This window comes from Plectropomus leopardus, chromosome 21 (assembly GCF_026936395.1).
Source record: "Plectropomus leopardus strain MGB_pleo_1.0 chromosome 21, ASM2693639v1, whole genome shotgun sequence".
Taxonomy (NCBI): Eukaryota; Metazoa; Chordata; class Actinopteri; order Perciformes; family Serranidae; genus Plectropomus; species Plectropomus leopardus.
Genome location: NC_142196.1, coordinates 23,004,990 through 23,029,423, shown reverse-complemented (window position 1 = coordinate 23,029,423; position 24,434 = coordinate 23,004,990). Strand labels below are relative to the sequence as shown.

Below are 24,434 nucleotides of genomic sequence, written 5' to 3'. Positions count from 1 at the left end.
TGAGGTACAAAATAAAATAATTATCCAGCAGTAAGGTGCAAAATGTAAAGCATGTCTCTGTCTTTTTAATATGAGACTGCTCAGAGGCTTCTGTATTGTCCTAAATACTACCTTAAGAATATAAAATATAGGAATATGCTGCATGCGTATGACTCAACATAAAAAATGACCTTAAAAGGTAAAAAAGCTGTCACATTTAATTCCATTCGCTAATATCTGACTAGTTGAAAACAAAACAAAATCGGCAGTTATTTCCAGATTTATTGCAGTTGTAAAGCAATAAAACAGACAAGCACATACATATAACAGTTGGAATAAAAAAAAACATTTAAACACAGATATGCAGAGAGGAGAAAAGAATACTTCCTTAAGAATGTAAAGGGAATCTTAACATGCATACATATGTAAAGGCAGTCATGTGGTGGCAGTTGTAATGTGTTTGCAAGTTTCAGGAAATTAATATAAATGTGGCTACATTATTTTTAATACTTTTAAATTGGCTAATGATGGGAATCTTTTGTAATAAGTGGAATAAGGTACATTAGCTTTTGTATTCCAACTTTGCACAGTTTTGAAATAAATATCCAGGAAATCAAAGTATTGAAACTCAGACTAGAACAGTTTGAGGCCTTTTTTCTTCTTTTTATGATGTTTTTGGCAAGACTGACAGATCAGTTTAAAGATCTTTGAGGGGATAAAGTGGTTCTGGTTGGATGCAATTTCTGTAATTTTATATTACTGTTGATATGTTCAATTGCAGATAGTTAGAGATATACTCTTACCTCTTAACAGAGAACAGAGGCCGTACTTTGACTCAATAACAAACTGTTTACGTAAACTTGTAGGTCCACTCATGCAGCATAATGACGCTGCTTATCTGAATGATCAGAATGAGGAAGGATGGAGCACTTCTGAGAGGATGAAAACCAATGCACGTACTTTGTCATAAGTTCAGCTGAGTCATGTGTGATGTGTAAGACGGACAAAATGAAACCAATCTTTGGCAAAATTATGTAGAATATATGGAGAATTTAAATTTCCTGTGTGGAATATTTCAACTTCATGTTTGCAAAGATGCATTTTCAAAAGTTCTCAAGCACAAACACACAGCAGCACACATTTAAATGCCCGTACAGATACATACAGTAGTGCCTGCGCTAAAGCGCTTTGGTCTGGTCAAGTCTGTGAGGAGACGCACGGTCAAAGTTTCACACGACGCAGCGACTACAACATGAAAAGGCACTGTGGAGAAAAGAGAGAGAGAGGAGAGATCGCCATGCAGGGCTGGTAGTGTGCAGATGTGTGCGTTTTTCTGCCAGAGTTCTCCAGAGTTGTAGTCCATGCATCCCATCATGCATCATCTTGCGAGCGCTCGTTGCCCCTCAGCCTCTCTCGCTCTCGGTGCCGCTGGATGGCCCGCCAGATGCGGCAGATGACTCCACCCCTGAGAGGAGGAAGGGTTAATCATGATACATGATGGTGTCAAAATGTATGTTTCAGAGAGGAATATTCAAATTAGACAGATCACATTTTACTCTTATTGTATTTTAATCTGTTTTTTTATCTAAGGCCCAACAAAGGATGACTGTAGCGACACTTCACATTGCCTGCGTCGTATCTTTAAAGTTGCACTGGAACACAGTAATTTTCTTGTATTTTTTACTTATTTCTTACAATTTTTTTGGCTCATTTTTTTCTTTTACTGCTTCTTTCAATATTTTAAAAGAAATCAAGCCAGTTCTCAGGTTTCAAAAGGTTAAGCACCTGCTGTTTTTGCAGTGAGGGTAAATGTCAAGTAGGCAAAGCATCTTAAAACATGTAGATTCTGTGCAAATCTGCATATCATTTTTGTTTTAAAGAATTAAAACTGATGGAGGATTCGTGTTTCTTCCCTCTACTTATTTAATAATGTTTGTCAGCCTCCAAGCTTAGTTCGATGTTTCGCTCTGTTAAAATTTGTTGTGACAGATGTGAGAAAGTCGATACCGTAGACGTAGACAGTGGAGGTCGTCTTTGGTAACGTCATTGAGAATGTCGGTCAGTGTGTATTCCTCCAGCACGAACTGCAACACAACCAATCAGCAGTCAGTTTTAAACCAAACTAACGTGCTGCTTACAGACAGATGTTCAACAGATACTCAACCTTATCTACGGTGTCAGCGTCCGCCCCCTGCTCCTTCAGCCAATCAGTGAGCTGCTTGTCTGGCTCGTGGTCCGCTGGGATGTGGAAGATGGAGGGAGGTGAAATGTCTGTAAAAAAAACCCCAACAGAGTTAGAGAGGAGGAGAAGCACAAAGAAATCCAGGGTTCCTACAGTTTACGGCAGCTTATGGCAAAATTGAAGAAACAAAACATGAACCCTAACATCAGTTACTTAGAGTTAGGGACAATTTTGTTCAGATATTAACTTTAATATACAACTTTTTTTGTTCAAATTAAAAAAAAATAGATCATAAAACACATGGAAAACAAAATAACTTTATCTCAAAGTACCCATGCCTTGAAAATCAATTCTTTTTTTTATTTTTATTTGACAGGATGCAATGTTGGAGTGTGTTTATGTTAATGCGTGTTATTGGTTCCCCTATGCTATTGTCCTTGACATTAAATCTGGTAGATTATTTAAAAATATATACATGCTGACAATGATTTTAAGATTTTACGATGCACGTTAAAAAATGTTTTATCACAAAATCCACCTCACGTTTTAGCATTTTAAGACTTCTGACTGACTGATTTGAGACATTTTATTACCAGTAGAGGCCTTATTTATAGATTAATGAATTAAATGCATTTTAAGCTTTTTTAAGGATAATCAATCCGTGTGTTTACCTGGTGGTTTGTGTCGGACTCTGACCAGCTCCAGGTCGTGCGTTCTCTGCTGCAGTGTGGCCTTCAGGACCTGCTGGTACTCCTTCTCTTTCTGCAGCAGCTCCTCCAGCAGCCTGCAGCAACAGTGACATCTGTTTTAGTACGCACTAAATCTCACAGGCGTGCAGCGGGGAGAGTTGGACTGTAGAGTCTAACAGGAAAGCTGTCACAAATGTTTGCAGCAATGATACAGTTACAGGTAATTTCAGGGCTAAGAAGCTTGCAGAAGAACTCTAAAACTCGCTTATTAGTTAATCCAACTTCCTGTCAGAAAGTGGCCTTGAGCGAGAGTTACAGCCACACAAACGGCTCCAGAACATCTGTACAGAAGGAGAGGGATATTCCTGCTTTTTAATGATGTCAGGTCAAATAGAGACGTAGACGTTTCACAACAGAAAAGTCAATTTCCGCAGTGCGACAAAGAAAAAGAAAGAAAAAGATTCCGTAGATCACATAATAAAAGGCTGTCTCAAAATAATGACTTAGTATCTCAAAATGTCAAGCATCTCAAAAATAATGATAAACTTTATCAAAAATCAACAATTATGATTTAACTTAAAGTTATGACTCGGTATCACAAACTGACCTTTATTTCAAAACAATGAGTTAGCATCTCAAAATAATAACTTAAAGTAATGACCAGATATCTCAAACTAATGACTTTTATCTCAAAATAATGGGAGATGTTTTTAAACTAATGACTTACCTTAAAGCATAGACTTCCTGTCTTGAAACAATGACTTAAATCTCACCATTAAGATTTAGTATCTCAAAATAATGACTTAGTATCTCAAAATATTGAGAAACGTTCTGAAAATAATGATTTAACTTACGGTTAGAAAACAAGTCTCAAAGTGATCTAAACATGATGACTTAGGATTTCAATATAATTACTTATTTATCTATATAATGACTCAATATCTCAAAATAATGAGAAACTTTCTCATAGCAATTAAAGTTTTAGTGATTACTATTGATTTTTTAATAAATTAATCTCCTTCTCGGTTTAGTATATCAGTCCCAACTGTTGTGGGGGTGAAGTTGGAGAATGCACAGCCAGGCAACATTTCTCATTGCCAGCATATTTCTGTTTTGCATTTCTCTCCTTAAGTTTCTGTTTTGTTCCACCAACATGAAAAAATGAGGAAATTCCAGGAAGTGAACAACAATGAGATGCTGCATTTGATTCATCTCTTGATCACATTTGTCTTGTTGGTATCAGTGAGGACTCTGGCAAGCTTACTCTTTCTGCGATGGCTGGCTCTGCTACATTATCCTACTTTTTGGGTTAAAATCTGAAACTTAGAATAAAGGAAATAACTTTGTTATCTCCTTTTTCCAACTTATGATAGTACAAGAGATCAAATAATTTCAAATCAAAATCTTGGTAACATATTACCACGTTAACATTGGCTTATGTTGTCATTTTTATATAAGTGTTGCAGTTAGTCATTTTTGGTTTTAACAATATTTGCCTAAATAAATAATAAAACCAGAAAGCCTTTCTTTTGAATCGGGTTTTCTCTGTGAGCTTTTGTATTATAATGTATCATTGTCGTCGTAGCAGTCTTTGCTAGATTTGTCCTTAAAACAAAAATGTAACTTCTTTGAGACTGTTATCTGATTAGAAAAAGAGCGATCATACAAATCAGTTTTAACAATTACGTGTTATATTAGTGATTAAAAATGGTAAAGATCACATAAGGTTTTGCTGTGGAGGTTTTTCACTTTTACCTCCTCTGTTGGCCCGTGCTGTGTGTCATCGCCCTGCAGGATTAAGTGACAAACATCTAACAGCCGGCAGCTTTTGTGTTTGTGACGTTCGGGTGTGTGTGTTAGCACATTCTGGGTGTGTGTTTGTGCTTGAAGGTGCACATTTTCTCCGTCTCCTCCACTCCTTGTCACACAATTGATACAAGTGGAATTTCATTATGAATGACTCCCATTCACACATTGTGCCTGCAGCAGGTTAACTCTGTGTGTGTGTGTGTGTGTGTGTGTGTGTGTGTGTGTGTGTGTGTTATTAAGTCTTATATGTGTTGAAATCTTTGAATGGCAGTCCCTGATCACACCTTAAACACATTTAAGGGAAAACTGTTCAATACAAATTTGCTAATACTTTGTTTTTGATTGTGTGAAATTTTATTATTTCAATTGTCTTTAACTAAATATGTTGCCAAATCTTTTTTTTTGTACCACTGTTTTGTTGATTGAAATTTTTAGGTTTTCAATGCCCATACCTGTACAAGAAAATACAGTACAAAGATAAATAAATATCGAGATAGCAATCGTAATAATAAAGTTAAAAAAATACTTAATTTAAATTAGTGTTATTAATACATCTAAAAAACATAATTAGAAAATAAAAAAGTAATTCTAAATCTAAAATAATAGTAAAATTCAAAATTAATAAAAGATAGAAATAAAAAATACCTGTTGGTCTCCTGTTTGAGCCGCCCCAGCTGTGCACCCAGCTGATGATGTGAGCGCTGATGCTCCTGAGAGGGTGCAGAGTTTAGCGTGCTGACCACAGAGTGGGTGGGGTCAGCTGTTGTCCCGGGGTCGTCAGCGTGAGGAGCTAAAACGGGACCAAACTCCTCTTCGTCCACTTCGTCCTCCTTTTCAGCTCCCTCACACTCTGACGCCGGTCCAAAGTGGGTCTGCAGCTCTGTTAAAAGCAGGTTTGTCACTGTAAACTAATTTCTTGTAACATCTTATGAATATTTATTATAATATTTAGCTGCAAACATGCAGACGAAGGAGAGAAAATCATGCACGTGTCCACTAGATGGCAGTGATAGCTCAAGCTGGGCTTCTGACCTGGGATGAGGATGGTGATTGCAGCCTGCACAGCTCGGCGGATGATGTTATCCATCGCAAACATCCAGTGGGGTTTAATGTGATGGTTCCTCAGTACTTTGTTTACCTGAAAACATCCCAAACACACAAAGACAGACTCATTCAAACCAAAGATAATTCTCTAACTGCTGACCTGGATTTACACACTCAGTAGAACTAACTTGACATATCTGGATGAGTCAAAGTAGCGCCGCTTTATGTAATCATAACTAAAAAATTAAGAAAAAAAGGGGGAAATTATTTATAATGTGGGGCATTTTAGTTCAGAATTTGTTAGATTAAATCTGAAACTTAAAGAAAACAAAAACATTCATAAAATCATACCTTTTAGACTCATGAAAAATAACTTTAGGACATTTTAAAACCAGTTAGGGCCATATTTTTAGATCAATTAATTAAATGCTTTTAAGACTTTTTAAAGATCCTCAGGGAGTCTAAATTTGTATCACGATATTTTGACTTGCACATGTCATAAAGGCCCTTTTTCCATTAATTTTGCCATCTGATATCCCACCTAATCAACTCTGCAAATAAATAACAACAAAATCTTTTTATTCTTTTTTTATGGATTCTTTTAATTCTCTGCCATGTACCTAGTGCATGATTGCTATTTTGTAATGTGCCGACAAATTGTCTTTGTATGACAGCTTGTGTCATACAATACAGGCTCCATTCATTACGAATGGAGCCTGTATTTCCAGCTATACGTGTTTTTTTTTGTGTGTGTGTGTGTGTGTGTGTGTGTGTGTGTGTGTGTGTGTGTGTGTTCGTGTGTGTGTGCGCTGACCGAGTCCTGGAAGCCAAAGAGAACCAGCTGTATCTGGTTGATGGAGGTGGAGTCAAAGTCCAGGTCCAGCTTGAGCTTGGAGATGGTGGCAGCCATGACGCGCCTCTCTGGGGAATGGATGAAGTCTCGGAGGATGCAGATGATCTGCTTGATGTGTTCGATGGACAGCTGGAGCTCTTCACTGCCCTACAAATACACACACACACAAACATTTATAGGCCTGCAACCAACGATTATTTTCATTATCAATTAATCTGCCGCTTATTTTCTATACTTAATGAATTGTTTGGTCCATAAAAAGTTGGATAGTATAGAAAAATGTCCATTCCAGTTCTTCAAAGTCCAAGGTGATGTTTCTAAATGTCTTGTTTTGTTATTTCAAAACCCAAAGATATTCAGTTCAACATGATGTAAAACAGAGAAAAGCAGGAAATCTCCACATTTGAGAAACTGAAAACAGCCTTTTCTGCCATTTTTGCAAGAAAAAGTATTTATACGATTAACTGATAACCAAAATAGTTTTCCTGTTGATGGACTAATGAACTTACTGAGGCAGCTCTAAACATTACATCATACAACATAAATCATACCAAAGTCTAAAGATAAAGATTTAAGTCAGATTTATGGAACTGAATTGGTTTGATTTGTGTTTTAACTCCAAAATAAAGACACTGCACATCAAGCATAAAGATAAACACCAAAGTCCAACCACTACTACAAATTTAAAGCCTCATGAATGAAAATTTGTCATCACAGCCTGTATTTTTAACATATGACTTTGGCGTCCCCCAGTGGTGAAAATGAAACAGTAGCAGAAGTTTTCTATTAAAATGTCCAGAGATTGAAAGTTTTACACATAATAGTGTGAGTGAAGTGCACTGTATTTATGTGACTTTATAGTCACTGCACATGTATTTGAATAAGACCATGTGTTTATCGACTGTTTTATGCTGACTGGCACGCCAGGGAATCTTTGCCACATGGAGTTACATGTCAGAAATGTTTTATCCGATGCATAGGAAGACTATCTACAGATCTACTTAATTGATTACGCTTGTTAATTTATCTATTTTATGAATCTGGCACCTGGTGTGAAATTGACTTCATTGTTAAAATTAACCTTTGTCTGAACACACAAACACACCTGGATGTGGTTCTCTCTGAGGTTGGAGATGACCTTCTCCTGGTCTTCATTGAGGACCTTGAACAGAATGGCCCGTCTCTCACTGTCCTTCTTCAGCAGGAACAGACCCCCGTCCCTGTCCTCAGGGGACGGGGGCACACTGCGGTCCTCAGACACTGAACCCTCATCTGGAACACTACCACATACACACACACACACACACACATACACAGTGATCTCACTGCAATATAAAATAACACACAAAGCACATACCTGATTTACAACAGTGTGACACACCGTCCAGTTTATTTACAGATACAAGCCTCTCCTGGCTACTCTGTGTGCCCAGGAAAATGCAGAGGCAGCATGAGTCAGCGCCGCAGGTCGTGCGTGTACGTACACACACTCGTGTCTGTGCACGCGCAGGTGTGCGTGTGTGTGCTCAGCCGCTAGCTGAAGCTCGTAAAATTATCAGACCTCATTATATCAGTGTCGTAAAAGGCAACAGAACACACTGGCGGCTCAATCAGGCCACCTGCCACTAAAACACACAGATATACACACACATGCACATTCATTCACATCTGGTCACATGATCTGTACCATCACAGCAGGATTTGTCTGCATTTACACATAGTTTCAACATTTTAAGAGTCTGTAATAGATTCATTTTGCATTTAGAATAAGCATGACTCTTAAAAGAAAGCTATTTTGATGCCATCCAAGTTGAATTTGCCAGGTTAACGTCATTGTTAGAGCCACTAAAGACATTTTTAATGCAAAATCAGAAAAGCAGTAGCAGCTGAGACAAATCACCTCCCACCTTTGAGTTTTGGATCTTACTGTCCTGTAAAATCGGTAAAACTTGACCCAGTTCACCTTAAACCCACACACACAAACACACGTACACACCTCAGGTAGTTGGAGTTGGCGGGTTTGAGCAGGTTCTCGGAGACAGAGCTCTTCTTCTTCTGGAAGAAGACGTCGTGTTTGGAGTCGCAGTCTGGGCTCACGGAGCCGTGTTCACTGCTGCTGCTGCCGGTGGCCTCGCACTGCAACTGCACCGGCAGAGAAACGTTGTGGATGTAATCTGCAACATTTAAGGAAAGGAAGGAAGAAAGGAATATATATTAGACTTGAGAAGATTTACAAATTAGGAGACTGAGGTCTTTTGGAGTCAACAAACAGATCCCATTATTGTGTTTTCAGTCTATAATAAAGATTACTAACCATCTCTGGGAATATCTCTTAATATTCATCTGAGAGACTTTATATCCAGAGCCTGTCACTACATGCTCCTGGTCCTTTGTGTGTGTGTGTGTGTGTGTGTGTGTGTGTGTGTGTGTGTGTGTGTGTGTGTGTGTGTGTTAACCTGATGGTTTGAAGGCGATCTTGCTCTTCTTGCCCTTCGTGTTGTGTCTGACAAAAGTGTCTCTGAGGAGGTCCGAGGTGATGGCTCGCTTGTGAGGGTCCGGCTCAAAGCAGCGCAGGATGAACGACTTGGCCTCCAACGACAAGGACTCGGGGATCTCTGGGTGGATCTTGAACATGCCCACCTGGCACAGAAAACCACAGTCACACAAAAGAAACATGACCTGGAAATCTGTTTAAGGACTCGCTGGGTTAAAGTTTGTGCATATGAAAGCCCCCACCTTAGTTTTGATTTTGTTTTTTTTCAAATGTTTTTATTTTATTTGATTCTATTTTACTTGTTTTATTAATCATTAGACTTGCAGTAATATTCATATGTGCCTATGTGTGTCTATTCAAGTTCAGGCCTTCATTGTCACTATCAAATCTTTATATTTTTATGTTTATATTATATGTTTTATTTTATTTTATTTTATGTATGCTCATTTGGCTGTCTTTTGTTGTTGTTGTTGTTGTTGTTGTTAACTTGTTTTTAATTATCATACTTGCAGTCATATTCATATGTACATGTCTAATCAAGTCAAGGCCTTTTACAAAATGACAATGCTATCATTGTGAAAAAATAATACAATTTCATTACTTAAGATAAATCAATAAAATTCACATTAACTTTTCTCTAGTGTTTCTAACAAAAGATTTACAGCTTCTATAGTGCATATATCTTAATTAAACAGTGATTAAAAGCACACATAGTCAGTACCGACCTTAAACATGGCCGCCTGTGGCTCTCCCAGCTCATGAAAAGGTGGTTTCCCAGTTGCCATTTCGATAATGGTGCATCCAAGGGACCAGATGTCAGCTGGGGCCCCGTACCCTCGGGGGCCCTTATCAATGATTTCTGGAGCCATGTACTGCAGAGTACCTGCAGGCAGAGAGGCAGATTGTAACCTAGAACAACTAAAAGATAAGAAGAAGCAATCAAGTTGTTTAGCATCAGTTTCAACACATCGACTCGCAAACTGAAGATGAGATTTTGAAATGAACGTTTCTGGACACGTAGCAAAAGCTGGAGCTTATCTGGAAGTTTCTTACCAACCCATTTTTAATCATACTGCAGGTCTTGCTCAAAAAATAAAAATAAATAAATAAATCTGTAATTAGTTTGATAAATTTGAACACCGATGCTATATTAAGATTTGTTTTTAAAATTCCGACATATAGGTGAAGTTGCTTTTCACACAAATTGCAGTGGAACAAAAAATTGCATTAGATAATTTAATGACTAAAGACGTGAGATTCGAGTTATTTTAGTCCCAAAAACTGACTTTGGAAAAATGTGTTAATTATGTTTTACTTTATCTCTGAGTATCTGATCGGCAGTCAGTAATTCTGAGCAGATCTGGCATTTGTGGTCTCTGTAAACAGTGAGAGACAGACAGAGCTATAAAAAGATGGAGTCAGAGGAGGGACAGATAAGGACACACACACACACACAAACACACACCTGCTAATGAAAGGTAAACACCCTTCTGCCTCTGCTTGATTAGCTAATCTAATTACGCACCTCGCTGGCCACTGGAGACGACCAGATGGCCAAGGAGTGTGTATGTTCGTATGTGCGCACACGCTCGTGGGTCAGAGTGTTTCCATAGAGGCTGATAGTGGCTCTTGACATTTTGAGGGTCATTTGATATTTACACTCACAGACCGCAACATTTCTCTGACTCCATTTATGCAGACTCCATTTATATACAAGATACAGAGATGAGGGTGGGGAATGAAAAGCATGCTAATGGTGACGTTGTTGTTAATGGTTTTCTTCTTCTATATTGGGATTGTGGTGTTGATTATATAAATGAAGAGGCAGAGATATGGTTAATGATCGTGTTTTTTATTATTTTTTAAGTTATTTGTTGTGTGTATCTATCTATTTATGTTCTAAATAAAGTATATTTGGTTTGGTTTTGGTCGGTTCAGTTCCATTAAATGTAAAGAATAAGGAGTTACCGGTGAACGTCTCTGTGCAGGGGTTAACTCCTGCCAGCCGCTTAGAGGTCCCAAAGTCTGAGATCTTCAAGACGCCACTGTAGGTGTTCACCAGCACGTTATCACCCTGATGGAGAAGCAGCAGCTGTTTACTTTTGAATCGTCACCACACCAAAGTAGAGTTGCGCTTGACCGAATTAAAGACTGTGTTACACAAAGGTCTCCCTTGACGTTTGTCTTCGTACCTTGATGTCTCGGTGGACGATTTGGTTCTCGTGCAGGTATCGGAGCCCCTCCAGGATCTGTCTGGTGTAGAAGATGATGGTCGCCTCCTTCAGCGGGCCCCATTTGGACCGCAGCAACGCAGACAGGCTTCCTGGAGAAAGGAAGAGAAGGAGTGTCCAAAACCTATCATGAAATAGGAAGATGACCAAGCAGTTAGAGAGACCGCTCGGTAGCCGAGAGGTCACAAGCATCGATCTCTGACACAGATTGAATTTAAACTGAATATACTTTAAGTAGAGCATTTGGAATAAAATAGAGTACAAAGAGAAATAATAATGAACACATATAACAGATTTTCAAAATGCAACATTTCATGCCCAAAAAGGAGGGAAAGGAGGAGGAAATGCTTGTCTAGTCCCAGCCCTGTTCTATTCTAACCCATTATTACACAGGCATGAACACAGTCATAGGTCTGTCCATCCCAACGCAAAAACCACTCTGTTCATGCTCTTCATAGACCGAAGCCAGGAAATTAACAAAAGTAAAAAGTCACCATTGCTGCCTCCTGCGTGCGTTTGAATGTAAGCTGCACTGAGTCGTGTACTATTTCTACTTTTACTTTCTGTGTACCGTTACTTTTAAAAACGATGTCTAGGAGTTCAGAGGGAACCTGTGCAGATCTCTGCAGCTCCAACATTAGTGGCAAAATTCAATGCTGAAACAGAGCGTGAAATATTGGGCCCATAACTTTTTGTCCATCCTGATATCTGCCTACCTGCACAGGATGAAAGTCGTGATAAAGCACAAAGTCTGTCTCTCTGTTTCTAAGGAATGAAGGTTTTCCAAACAACAACTAGTGCTGGTGGTTTTACCATGGCTCTCAGTTGTACAAACACACCTCCAGGCACTTGTTCCATGAAGATCTTGATGTATCCGTTCTCAGAAACAGAGCCCAGATACTGAACTATGTTCCTGTGCTTCAGGTACTTGTGAAGGGCAATCTCTTCATGAAGGGGCTGGGAGTACCTGATTCACACAGAGAGAAAGAAACAAAGAGAAATATTCTTTTCCCTCCCTTATTAACATCTGGTTTTAAGTTTCTCTTTTAAGCTTTTAACATACAGATATTTTTGTAAACAGATATTTTCCTCTACATTTTGACATCTTGTCCTCACACAAACAGTTTAAAGTTTACAAAAATGAGGTGTAGATTTTTCAAATCTTGGCACTTCAGGACACTTTAACATTTGAATCCTGGTCATTGCCAAAACTGATGGATCGTCTATTAGAAACGAGAAGCCTGTTTTTGGCCTGCCTCAATCTAGAAATCAAAGACTTGTTTTATTAATTAACTAAGACTTTAGAGTGCGAGAACAAAAAACTTGACAAGTGTGGCAACAGTGAATGAGGACCGGGCTTTGTGAACAGGCAATTCTGTGACAAAAAAAAAGAAAGAATGAAAGAAAAAACATTTTCTGCAACTTTGTGAATGTAGATCGGGGTCACTTCAGGTCATCATACCTGCTGTCTCTCTCAGGGATCTCTTTGATGGCGATTCGGACCTGGTTGCTGAGGTCTCTCCCGGCGTACACCACTCCATAGGTACCCCGCCCCAGCACCACCCTGTCCCCGGTCTCATTGGTGTCGTACTCATACTGCAACACACACATGCTATTAATTATCGACTGGGGTTAAAAACACTGATGTTTACTGTAAAACAAAAGTCTATATTTATGACCTCCAGTGTATCTGCGTCTCCTTCCCCCTCCAGCTCCACAGCGTTCCCCGTGCCATCAGATATCATCTCTTTCACCATGGAGCAGAACCTGAAACACACACACACACACACACACACACACAGACACACACACACACACACACACACACACACACATTATTATCTCCAGCTCACGGCCATCGGGTCATGTTGCGATACAATCGCACACACGTACTGTACGAAGACAAACGCAGACAAACACACACACCTACACAGACACATCTAGAGGTGTGTGTCCTCACCGACCGCACTGTTCCTCAGTGGAGAAGTAGATCTGGAAGTCGTCTGAGTTATCGTGGACGTAGAGGAAGCAGCAGCGCTCATCGAACTTACTGATGCTGCAGACGGGAGAATAAAAGAAGATGACAGCTGAGGCTCATTCTTTCTGTTTTATCACATATTTTATGATTCAAAAAACACATTTAAATGTACTTAAACTATCCATTGGAAGTTTTTTTTCTGTGCAACTGAAAACAGTTTTAACAACACTTTGACTAAATTTCACTCATATAATCATTTATTTTGAAAAGCAGCTAAGAAGCAAAGCCAACTAGCCCATCAGAGTAACATGATTTTATTTGTAGTAAGAATCAGTAATAAACAGTGAAAGATGTATTTTGTTTTTTGTTGCATAATGTCAAATATTTGGGGAGCTTTTGCATTTAATTCACATCGAACATAAGAGTCATACCTGATGCCTTTGATGGACATTGCAGTGAAGTTCCACTCATGGATCCCTTTCTGTGATGAGAGCGAATCAAGTTTTTATTTTTATTTTAAGTCCATACATTCTCTGAAACGATCGATACTACTTAATGGTTCTTTTTCATTACTATAAAATACAGTTTTTAAATAAATATTATGTTTAAAAATAATGAATTAGAACTGAATATTTAAATATAACTTATATAAAGAGACTGCTTGTTACTTAGCTGTATTTTCTATTTATTTTACTGCAGATTTTTTTTTAAGAAAATGTGCCTTAAAAAACTGCAGGACATGTAACACAATGAGTAATGCTTAATTTTTGGTGGTGCAGTCCAATAAAAAGCTGGTAAAGGTAAAACAGGGTCATGTGATTAAGAGGTGATGTTGTTACCGTTTCTGCAGGAGAAACATGCCAGATAGAAACGTTTTTCTCTTCAGCCTCGTTGTTAATGGACACATATGAGGGCTGGTAAATCTTTGTCGGCTCCAGAATCAACACCTGTAACAAAAAGAGAAAAGCACGAGTCAGCAGTCTCGAAATATCTGCCCCAATGTGTTAGAGTGTTTGTGTGTCCGTACTGGAAACCGCAGTCGATTGGTGGTGCCCTGCGTGGCCTCGACGATGATGTCCATCCAGAAGTTGAGTCTGTCCCGCTGAGGAGAGTGCTCCACCGTCTGCTTCTTAAACCTCTGGATCAGCTGCAGATTCTGCACCACCGACCGCAAATACCTGGAAGAAAACACATAAAAACGGACAAGAAACAACGATCAAGGAACGAAAGGAGTTTTACGTCATGCTTATGGTCACTCAAAATTATACATGTTTTTAAGGTTTGGCCAGCTAGCCATCATCACAGCCTCCATTTAGTTACACTAAAGTAAAATAATCACTGTTTTTTGAAAATGCAGGTAAAAAATCCGCTAAAAACTATTATTTTGAGTAAAAGCATGCATTTCATTGATTAATTGAGTCTATTTCCTCCGTTAATACGTTGATAAAATAGCTAAATTATTCTGTAAAAGTAGAGTAACTTAACCCTTTAACACTTGGATCGACATTAGTTTTCTTGTGCTTTGCTCAAACGCCTTTCCCGAGCATTTCAACCTCTGAAATCTGACAAAACTGGTTTGATTTCTCTCAAAACCACAGGGAAAAGAACATAATGTGCTACTTGGTAAGAAATGTTCAGTAAACTGCAAGAAATTAAATTTTAAAAAGGTGACAAGAAAATGATCTGAAAGTTAGCCAAGATGTCTAGAAAAAATGTTTTAAAATAATATCACATTATGTTACAGAAAAAAGAAAAAAAACAATTTTTAGCACCTTCCTGAGGTCATTTTCTCATCTTATTTTTACTTTTCTGTTTTTTCCCCTTATTTTTAGGTAATTTTCTTATTAACTTTTTAGTAATTTTTTACTAATTTAGGAGCCATTTCACTGCCGATGTTTTTGAAAGAAGGTACTTTATACTGAAAACAAATGTGTACAGATACTCCACCATAATAGTACTGAAAACATAGAATGAAAACATTTTTGTGACTGTCTTTACCAGAGCGGCGGCTTGAGTTTGAAGAGCTTCTCGGCAGCCTGAGTAGCTTTAGGGATGTCATTAGCCAGCATGCTAACGGTGAAGAACTGGCCCACGTCCCAGTAATTATTCATTTTCTCCAGCGAACCTTTGCGCCCCAGCAGACTGTTCAACCTCACACCTACAGATATTAGATTATTAGTGCGAAAGCAAAGCAAATACCATTGAGCTTAATTTCAACAGTAAAAGTTAACCTAATAAAGTAGAATTAAACAAGAGAGAAACAATTACAAATAAAAAAAACAATAACAACCTCTAAGAATAACAGTAAGAACAATTCAAAGAATAAAAGCAGTAAATACAGAAGTGATAGTGCTGACAGTATAATTAAACATGATCAAGACAGAATAAAAGAAGAAATTAAAGGATCAATTGGAAGACAAGCAAAAATAGATTAATTAAAACAGACGACGTCTTATAAAATCAACTCTATGAACTGGGTTTTAAAAAGTGATTTAAAATAAGTCGCTGATTCTGCCAGCTTTATCTAAAATATTTGTAACTGATAAAGGGGTTTTCAGGTCTTTACCTATTTTCCTCAGTTCGATGGAGCTCTCAAACTGTTGGCCAGCGACTATGAGGAGGACGGCCAGGTTGATACCAGAGTAGAGAGTCGGCTGCAGCTCAAAACCCTTCCTGTACCTGCACCAATGTTGATAATAAAGATTGTGTAGGAAAAAAAGGATTCTCATCATTTTATGGAGTGAGTCACTGTGTTCTCACCACTGTATGGCATTGTCCCTATTTTTGGTGTCTTTGCAGTCTGAGTCCAGGAAAATGTCTTTGTATATCCGTCCACAGAGGCAGAACATGTCGGGCGCCGGATGTTCACACGACTGCAAAACCTGCAGCATCACTCTGAGAGCCTGCTCCCTGTCACCAGGACTGTTCCTCCTGCACGTTTAGAAATGACAGTTGAGTTGAGGCTGATACTACATGCTAAACTACATGGTGAATTTTTTCACGACAGCTTTAAATGTTGTTTCACAGAATTTATACATTTCTGGTATTTTACAAGTTAAAGTCTTTGATTGAAAAGTTTAGTTAAGTAAAAGTTAGTAAGTATATTGAGGAAAAAGTACCTAAAGTATTAAAAGTAAAAGTACCAAATGCAGAAAAATATATATATATTTTAATTCTAAATTGAAAAAAAAATGTCAAAATTATAAGAAAAAAATGAGGAAAAAAACTCAAAAATATTAAACAAAAAAAAACAACCCCATTAATTCAAAATTCTAAAAAAAAAGAAAAAAAATTCAAAATTATGAAAAAAAGGGAGAAAATAACACCCTTAATCAACACAAAAAAAAAAAAAAAAAAAAAAAACCCAAAAAACTCAAAACTATTAAAAGCATCAAACATGCATGATGAATATGACGAGTATAGATAAAGAAAGAGTACTTCTGACTGGTTGTGTGTACCTGTTGAGGGCGAAGGCGTAGTGGAACTGGATCATCGGCTGCGTGGCCAGATCACAAGTGGGCAGCATCTCCAGCGTCTGGACCAGCTTCACCATGGCATCGTAGTCCTGGTGGTCACATTGTGCAGATTTTTTTAAACTAAGTTGTAACTGTTTCTCCAAATTTAGACCACAGTGTATGTTTGTACCTGTATGTCTCTGTAGGAAAACAGCAGGTTCATCACGATGTCCTGGGTGAGCACCTCTGTGTTGTCGATTCGGAGTTTGATGCGCGAAAGCTCCTTGGCGAGCTCCTCTCCCTGGTACTTCTCTCTGGCCTTTCTGATGTCATTTAACAGGGTGTCTTTAAAGGACGCACTGCAGAGGACAGACAGTAAAAGGAGAGACAATGACAGAAAAATTGGGTAATTTGTAAATATAGACGAGGAGGAGAGGGAGAGCTGCAGAGAGAGTGAGACAAATTAAAATAATGATGAGAATAGAAAAGATGAGTCCTCGATTGCCAAATGAATGTTAATTTTTTTGTTCTTAAAAAGTAATGAGGAATATTTTGAACACTACCAGGATGTGACGTGGATGTCCTTGAGCAGGCTGGTGAAGCGGTCGGTCAGGGGGACGCAGAGCGGCCCCAGCAGGTTGTCCCAGCTGGGCTGCATGTACTCGCTGGCTCTGCGCTGGGCGTCGCTCTCACAGCACATGTACTCATGGTTCGGAGTCACGATGTAGGGGATGAAGTAGTAGTTACCACTGGACGCCTGGAGGGAGAAAAGTAACATTTTTCTGTCAAAGGAAAAAGAGGATTCAGATGTAAGCTCGAGCACCAGATGTGCTTTTAACCCTTGGAAACCTTACTATATTTGCTTGATTTCTCCTAAAAACATAAGAAAAAAAGGCAATGAGTAACATATCAGGAAATTAGTAAAAAAAATATATATATATACAAGAAGAATACCTGAAATTAGCACAAAAAACAAACAGAAAATGACTTAAAAAGGTGATAAATTTAATATAAATATTATGTTTTTTGTGTAACCAAATTTTAAATATGTAATTAGAATTATAGTATTCTGGTAATTTTCTTGGCACCTTTCACCATTTTTAGCACTTTCAGAGATATTTCATGCCAAGTTCCTGATTGCCTTTTCCCTGTTTTTTTTTGAGAGAAATCAATCTAATCTACTTAGATTTCAAAGGTTTAAAGGCTTGTGAAAGACGTCTGGATGCAGCATGTCGATCCAGGTTTCAAAGGGTTAAATATCAAACATCTACATGTCAGATAAACACACACGTTTTGGATGCCAGGTGTAAAGGGACGCCAGAAGGGGAAAAACAGGAAGGAGATATGGGGGATTATGGAGTGATTAATGAGGAGGATCAGTCCGTGCAGAGGAGCAGTGCACCGCTGCGATTGTTTGGCAGCATCATGACGATATCTGCAAAGGTTAAATATCCACAACTGCAAGAACTAATGCACACTAATGCACACTGCAACACACGTCTCTTTTCTCTCTTTTCATTTCTCTGTTGTTTCTTACTGATTTCTGTTTTTTTTTACCCATATACTTTTCAGTTCCTCGTGCTTTTATTCTAAACCAAAGCTTATTTTCTTGCATTAATGCTCGCCCCATTTAAGATCATGTAAAAAAAAAAAAAAGAAAATAGAAAGAAAACATCTGGAAAAACTCAAAATATTTAGAAAAAAAAGGGAAAAAAACTCTCACCCTAACACCCAAAATAAGTTGAAAAAATAATATGCATAAAACTTAAAAAAGGGAAAAATTCAAAAATATTTTAAAAAATACATAAAACTAAATAAAACTAATTTTCTGTCAACCGACTGATTAACTAATCACTAAAGCGTTCAGATAAACATAGTTTCCTTTAAAATTTTGTGGAAAATATTAAAAAGTGACATGAAAAGAAAATACTTCAAATTGTACCTCAAAATTGTACAGCATTTGAGTAAATGTACTCCGTTACATTCAACCACTGACTGCCAGGAATCATTAGATACATTTTTAAAAGCATTAGCAAATAAAACACCACCAAAATATTATCAACCATTCTCACAGACAAGAAAATAACAGTTGTACCTCATGCAATATAACATCTGTTGTTTGATGCTGAGTTTATCATCTCATCTAAGAAGAAATTGGCTGTTTTTGAAGTTCTGTGTGTCTAAAACTCACTCTCTCCTTCTGTGGCTTTGTGTGCTGCATGCTTTTGTTAGGGCATTTATTTGTTATCCACACAGCATCCCATGGAGAAGTCAGCGTTTTTAGCACCTCTTTCATGTTTGTTATTATTATTAGCCTGTAGGGAAATCTCCCAGCATGCCCTGGTGCAGTGCGGTACCTACTTTATTGCGCAATCCAGAGCTTCTGTACTCTGGAGGCAACTGAACCCAGGGAAAACCTAACGCTGGAGGACGAGAGGCCTTCTCCACACACACAGATAGACAATACATAAAAATCAGTTACTAATATGAATGTGTGTGTGTGTGTGTGTGTGTGTGTGTGTGTGTGTGTGAGAGAGAGAGAGTAAGGGAGAGTGAAAGCATGTATATATGCATTCCTGCATGCAGTTGTGTGTGAAAGGACGAACGGCACTTGTCACGAATATTATTCCACAAATAGCACAAGACAGTGTGTGCACATAAATCACTCCAACACACACACACACAAACTTACTGTGTTTTTCTGTGCCACCATGTCCTGTAAAGACAACAACAAAAAGCACTTACAGACTGATCGGCAGAGCTAAATTGTGTATTTTTGTATACTTTCGGGTGTTACTGTCACATTACTACTTCAAACAGCTGTTTCCGCCTGGCAGCACAGTGCACAGTGTGACTTTAGTGGTTCACTGTGTGCCGAGGAGCAGCCGTGAACTCTAAACACCGCGACAGGAGAGTCAGAGAGGCGTGCGTATGTGTGTGGGAGTACCTTCAGTGACTGAGCGGTGTCAGGGTCAGTGTCGTGGTACAGGATGACGTTGTTGGCCATGTCGAAGCTCTCCCTCACGCCCAGGTGGTAAAACAAGGAGGGCTGCCGAAACACATCGCTCATGTCCACTACTGCAATGTCTGTAAGGAGAGAGAAGGCAACTCAACTGAAAAAAAACATTCTCAAAGCTCATGTTGACACTCTGAAGGTCTTTAAGCTTTTAGGAGTGCATCTGACCTCTGACCTCATCAGAAATGGTAATGTTTTTAGCAGTAAGCATCAGTGGAAGTACTTTGATCCTTTACTTTACTAAAAACAGCAATGCTTCAACGCTAAAAAATACTCTGTTACAAGTAAAAGTTATGTATTCAAAACTTTACTAAGTTGAAAAGTATTCATGCATCAAAATATATTTAACAATTTAAAACTTGGATAAAAAAAACAAGGCTGAAAACAACTGATACCAAACAGTAAAACCACAGCCGTTCAAAAGGAAAACTAAGCAGTGCTGATAAATAATAAACCAAACTGATGTTACTGTGTCGGCAACTTCTCTCCTAAACTTTCAGAAACATACATTATCTTACCGTTTTCATTCATCGTTTACCAGCCCGCCGCCATATTGTTTGTTGTGAATAATAATGGCCGCTGCCTTGCATCATCTACAAGCGAAAACGTTCTGCAAGGGACATTGCATTCTGGGAGTTGTAGTTTGTCTACCTCTTGCGCAAACGTGACCTTTTTTGCATTTGTTTTCTATGTTCATCTAGCACCAATTTATGATGGATGTATATCTTTCTACTGGATAGACATTTTTATTTATAAGAAGAGCATCTTATCAACTATATAATACTGCTTAAAGATTAATAACATTATTGTGTAGGCTGGTGAAATGTTGTATTGTTTGCCTACACACTTCTGTGCCCTCTAAATCATAGAGTAAAAATCACAGTAGGCTGATTTTTCATCCTCTGACAACTTTAATGGATAAACGTTGTTCTTAAGCGTGCCATGACTTGATTTAAAAGCTTCTTGTAACCAAACACAAATAAACATTTGCAGCAGACACAGAGCGATTATAGAGGCTTCATGCTTTTCAGGGTTCCATTAAATATGAGTCAGTGAGGAACTGAGATTTTTTATCTCCCTTTACAATCACATCATCTTGCTGGTAAATAAAACTGCATCATTTGACTAAATAATATAATTCCATTAATAAACTATGATGGAAAAGTGAGTAATTATATGCCAGATATGATGGTGACTCCTAGAAATTTTATATTTCATTGACTATCTCAACATGCAGTCGCCACATGCAACATGCAAAAAACTTAAGCACAACTTCACTTATTTTTAAAGCAAATAGCCCCAGTTCTAACATCTGAAGCCTGGAGCTACATTGTTGACGATGCACGGAAGTCTTTGGTATCAGCAGATACTGGCTTTCAAACTGAATATCGGAATTGGCCAACATGCTGATTTCTGACCGTGTTTTTTTGGGTTGTTTTTTTTACAAAGTGAACAAAACATCAAGCCTCAGTTGAAGTATTTTTCTTGTTTTGCACCATGAATGAATAGGCCTGCTACATACACTAAAAATTAGTTATGTTTCCATCTGCTGGTTGACCATCACGATACAAGTATGCATAACATGATGCTGCTTTATTTTCTTTTTCTATTTTGTTTGTTTTTCTTCTTTTTTCTTCACTTTTTCCAAATCAAATTTAGCTTGTGTGTTTGATTTTGTTTTATTTTTTTGTAACTCTCTCTATCCATTCTCCATTGTTTGGGGGGTTTTATTTATGCCCTTTTTTTTCCAAGTCTTGTATACCTTCTCTCTCTCTCTCTCTCTCTCTCGTTATTCTTTGTCTTCCCACTTCTTCTTTTTTTAAACGAATTTTCTTATACTTTTCACAAATTTCCTGCTGACTTTTGAATCATTTCCTCTTTCGTTTCTCATCACCTTCTTTCCATGTTCTTTAAAGAAACGATTTCAGAAGGTTAACCACAAGTCTGACTTGCAAACGACCAGCCGACCCCTGCTGTGTGAAGGACGCTCACCTGCATCGTAGAAACTGTCCAGCACCGATGTCTCTCCAAAGTCCAGCCGTCCGAAGGTGACGGTGGTGAGCAGCGCGCTCTCCGAGTCGCAGGCTCTCTGCAGACACTGCAGAGCTCCGGACTCCGGGCTGCTGGCCATCACCGACTTCAGCCCGTCGTTCAGGACGTACACCACCCGCAGGGAGCGCTGCTTGGCCGGCGGACACGGGCTGGACACCTCGCCCCTCTCCCGGTCCCGCTCCACCACGCACACCCCGGCGGAGTGCTCTCCTCCCATGTCTGCGACCTGCGCGCTCTGCCCCGTATCCATAGCGAGGAGCCGGGGAGTGTTTGTGCTTTATCTCCTTCCTTCTCCCTCCCGTTACTTCCTTTATTCTGTAGTCTGTCCCCTCGCGTCCTCCTCTCGCTCACTTGTTGCGCACCTGCACTGATTGTAGAGGAGCGCGTCCGAGTTTGTCCCCCCGCATCTCCGCTTCATTAACTCACATCATCTGCCGATTATCTCGCACCAAGAAGTCCGCTGCACCCAGACTGGATCAGGCTAGATCCGAGGGCGAGAGGGAGGGAGACAAAAATGTGCACCCTGAAGTTAAATTACACTCCTTTGGCTCAACTCAAAGTCTGCCATGGGGTCAGTGGTGGATGCTTGGATTTTTTAAAATAATAATTTGTGTTTCACGAATATTTTTGTAGTTTGCCACTACTTCAATTGTGTTTTTTAATTAATTAATAATATATATAGTTTTTTTTTACAGATTTGAGTTTTGGGGGGGACGTTTTTTAATTCATTATTTTTATTTATTTATTTTTTTAAGCATAAAGTCTGGGGCTGTTTTTGTTATTATTATTTTCTTTAACAATTTGTATTTTCTTCTTTTTTTCTCTCTTTTTTTTTTTTAAAAAAAGAGGGGGTTTTTTTGGATGTTCTATTCTACTTTTAGGGTTTGGGGTTTCTTTTTTTCTTTCTTTTTTTGTTTTTTTACAATTTTGAAATTTTGGGTGTGTTTTTCTTTGTGTGTTTGTTCTAATTTTTTTGCATTTGGTACATTTTCCTGAATTTACATACTTTTACTTAAGTAAAAGTACCTTCATAGTGTGGTATTAGTACTTTTTCTTAGGATCAGAATACTTCTTTCACCACTGCATGAGGGAGATTGTTTATACTTTAGGATACAATCAGGACTGCGCTGTCCACAGTGTGAAATGTTATCACCGTCTCTCTGGTTGTCTAAATATAAAACGGTATGTCCTTCTGGTCGTGTTCGCCACCCGCAGCCAAGTTATTCTTACTTATGTTCACCAAATAAAATAAGCACTCCAGGAGCAAGGCTCCAATGCTTGAAGTTTTCCCTCCTCCTTTATTCATTAGTTTTTAATGAATTATAACATTGTTTTGCAGTCTTTCCCAGCAGGTCTGGATCTGTTACGCAGCGGTGGCACGTGTTAATGCCGGACTGTGCTGACAGCCACAAGCCATCCATCACACCCTGCTGAGGGGGGGCACAAGTTTCATGTGTGTGTTTCTAAAAAGGGGTCACTGGTTCCTCCTGAATACCTGGAAACGTTCCTGTTCTGTCTAGAAGAACCACAATGCTGTTGTTCTCTTTTAGCGATTTAACCCTTTGAAACATGAGTGAGATGGCTTGATCTCTTTTAAAAACATGAGAAGAGGGTGACAGGCAACTTAACAACAAATGGCCAAAAAAATAGCAAGTATTTAGTAAAAAGGTACAAAAATATTCATGAAAATAAGAAAATAAGAACTACAAGAAAATGACCTCAAGGCAGTGCTATTTTTTTTATAATATTAAAGTTAAAAATATATATATATATTTTAAATTTCTTCAACATAATTTTAAATATGTAATTAATAGAATTACAGTAGTTTTCTGGCCACTTTCCCCTCATTTCTGATAATATGTGATATCCCTGCAGCTAATTTTCAGATCATTATCTTGTCACCTTTTATAATTTTTTTTGCAGTTTTTGGGACATTTCTTGTCAAGTTGCTCATTATGGCTTTTCCCCCCATATTTTTAAAATATTTTATATTATATTATATATATTTATATTTTTTTCATAGTTTTCTAAGGTTTCAGAGGCTTACATGCTAATGAAAGGTATCTGTATGCAGCACAAGAAAACTGATTCTCAATATTTACGGTAGCCCTAGTAATCTTATTTTATTCAGTTGGCAGGAGTCTGACATGGAAGCTATAAGTCTCCTGCTGTGGAGCTTCTAGTTCAAATGCAGCAAGCTTATTAGATGGGGTATCCGCCACAAACATAAGCACAGAACATCTACAATCAGCACAGTTTCAATGTGGGCAAACGAGATTAGAGTCACCGCTTCAGTATCTGACCAAATGTCTCTCCCACTGTTCCTGAGATATGACAATGAGTAACTGCCAAGAAGTGTTTTTGCAGGACGTCATGATGTCACGGTTAAGCTGGCCTTTGACCTTTTGGACATAAAATGCCATCACTTCATTCTCCTGGACATTTGTGTGAAATTTTGTCATAACTGGCATATTAATTTCTTAAATTATGGCCAAAAACATGTTTTGTGCAGTCACGTGACCTGTGTCTTCTTGAGTCCAGGTGGACGTTTGTGCCAGATTTGAAGAAATGCGTCAAGGACTATCACATTCAGGGGAAAGGAACTGATGGACAACCTGACAACAAAATGCCTCTGGCCATGGCTATAGTCAG

General features: G+C 38.4%; 1 protein-coding gene across 2 annotated transcripts; it reads right to left on the bottom strand.

Annotated features, from left to right (window-relative positions):
* Window positions 1-241: 241 nt before the first annotated feature.
* Window positions 242-22,450, bottom strand: map3k15 (mitogen-activated protein kinase kinase kinase 15). Of its 2 annotated transcripts, XM_088072059.1 has the most exons (30): window positions 21,723-22,450; window positions 19,662-19,801; window positions 19,407-19,430; window positions 19,076-19,156; window positions 17,278-17,471; window positions 16,905-17,073; window positions 16,718-16,824; window positions 16,020-16,190; window positions 15,826-15,938; window positions 15,258-15,417; window positions 14,287-14,437; window positions 14,099-14,206; window positions 13,691-13,740; window positions 13,242-13,337; window positions 12,961-13,048; window positions 12,744-12,877; window positions 12,121-12,248; window positions 11,243-11,373; window positions 11,019-11,124; window positions 9,776-9,933; window positions 9,013-9,196; window positions 8,553-8,730; window positions 7,662-7,836; window positions 6,518-6,703; window positions 5,692-5,797; window positions 5,305-5,539; window positions 2,833-2,945; window positions 2,144-2,250; window positions 1,987-2,063; window positions 242-1,444 (listed from the first exon to the last, which is right to left on the bottom strand). In XM_088072059.1, the coding sequence occupies exons 1-30, from the start codon at window positions 22,030-22,032 to the stop codon at window positions 1,351-1,353; spliced, it is 4,074 nt and encodes a 1,357-aa protein (XP_087928185.1). In that variant the 5' UTR covers window positions 22,033-22,450; the 3' UTR covers window positions 242-1,350. The 2 variants fall into 2 exon arrangements, with proteins under 2 accessions (XP_087928185.1, XP_087928186.1); XM_088072060.1 differs by lacking the exon at window positions 19,076-19,156 and having other exon boundaries at window positions 21,723-22,448.
* Between the last annotated feature and the right edge of the window lie 1,984 nt (window positions 22,451-24,434).

Bases quoted from the DNA above. Each gene is read 5' to 3' on its own strand.
- map3k15 (XM_088072059.1), bottom strand. From the start codon at position 22,032: ATGGATACGGGGCAGAGCGCGCAGGTCGCAGACATGGGAGGAGAGCAC. The intron at 16,825-16,904 runs GTACAAACATAC...TGTGACCACCAG, and splicing joins TTTCCTACAGAGACATACAG to GACTACGATGCCATGGTGAA. The intron at 13,741-14,098 runs GTAACAACATCA...CTCTCATCACAG, and splicing joins ATGTTTCTCCTGCAGAAACG to AAAGGGATCCATGAGTGGAA.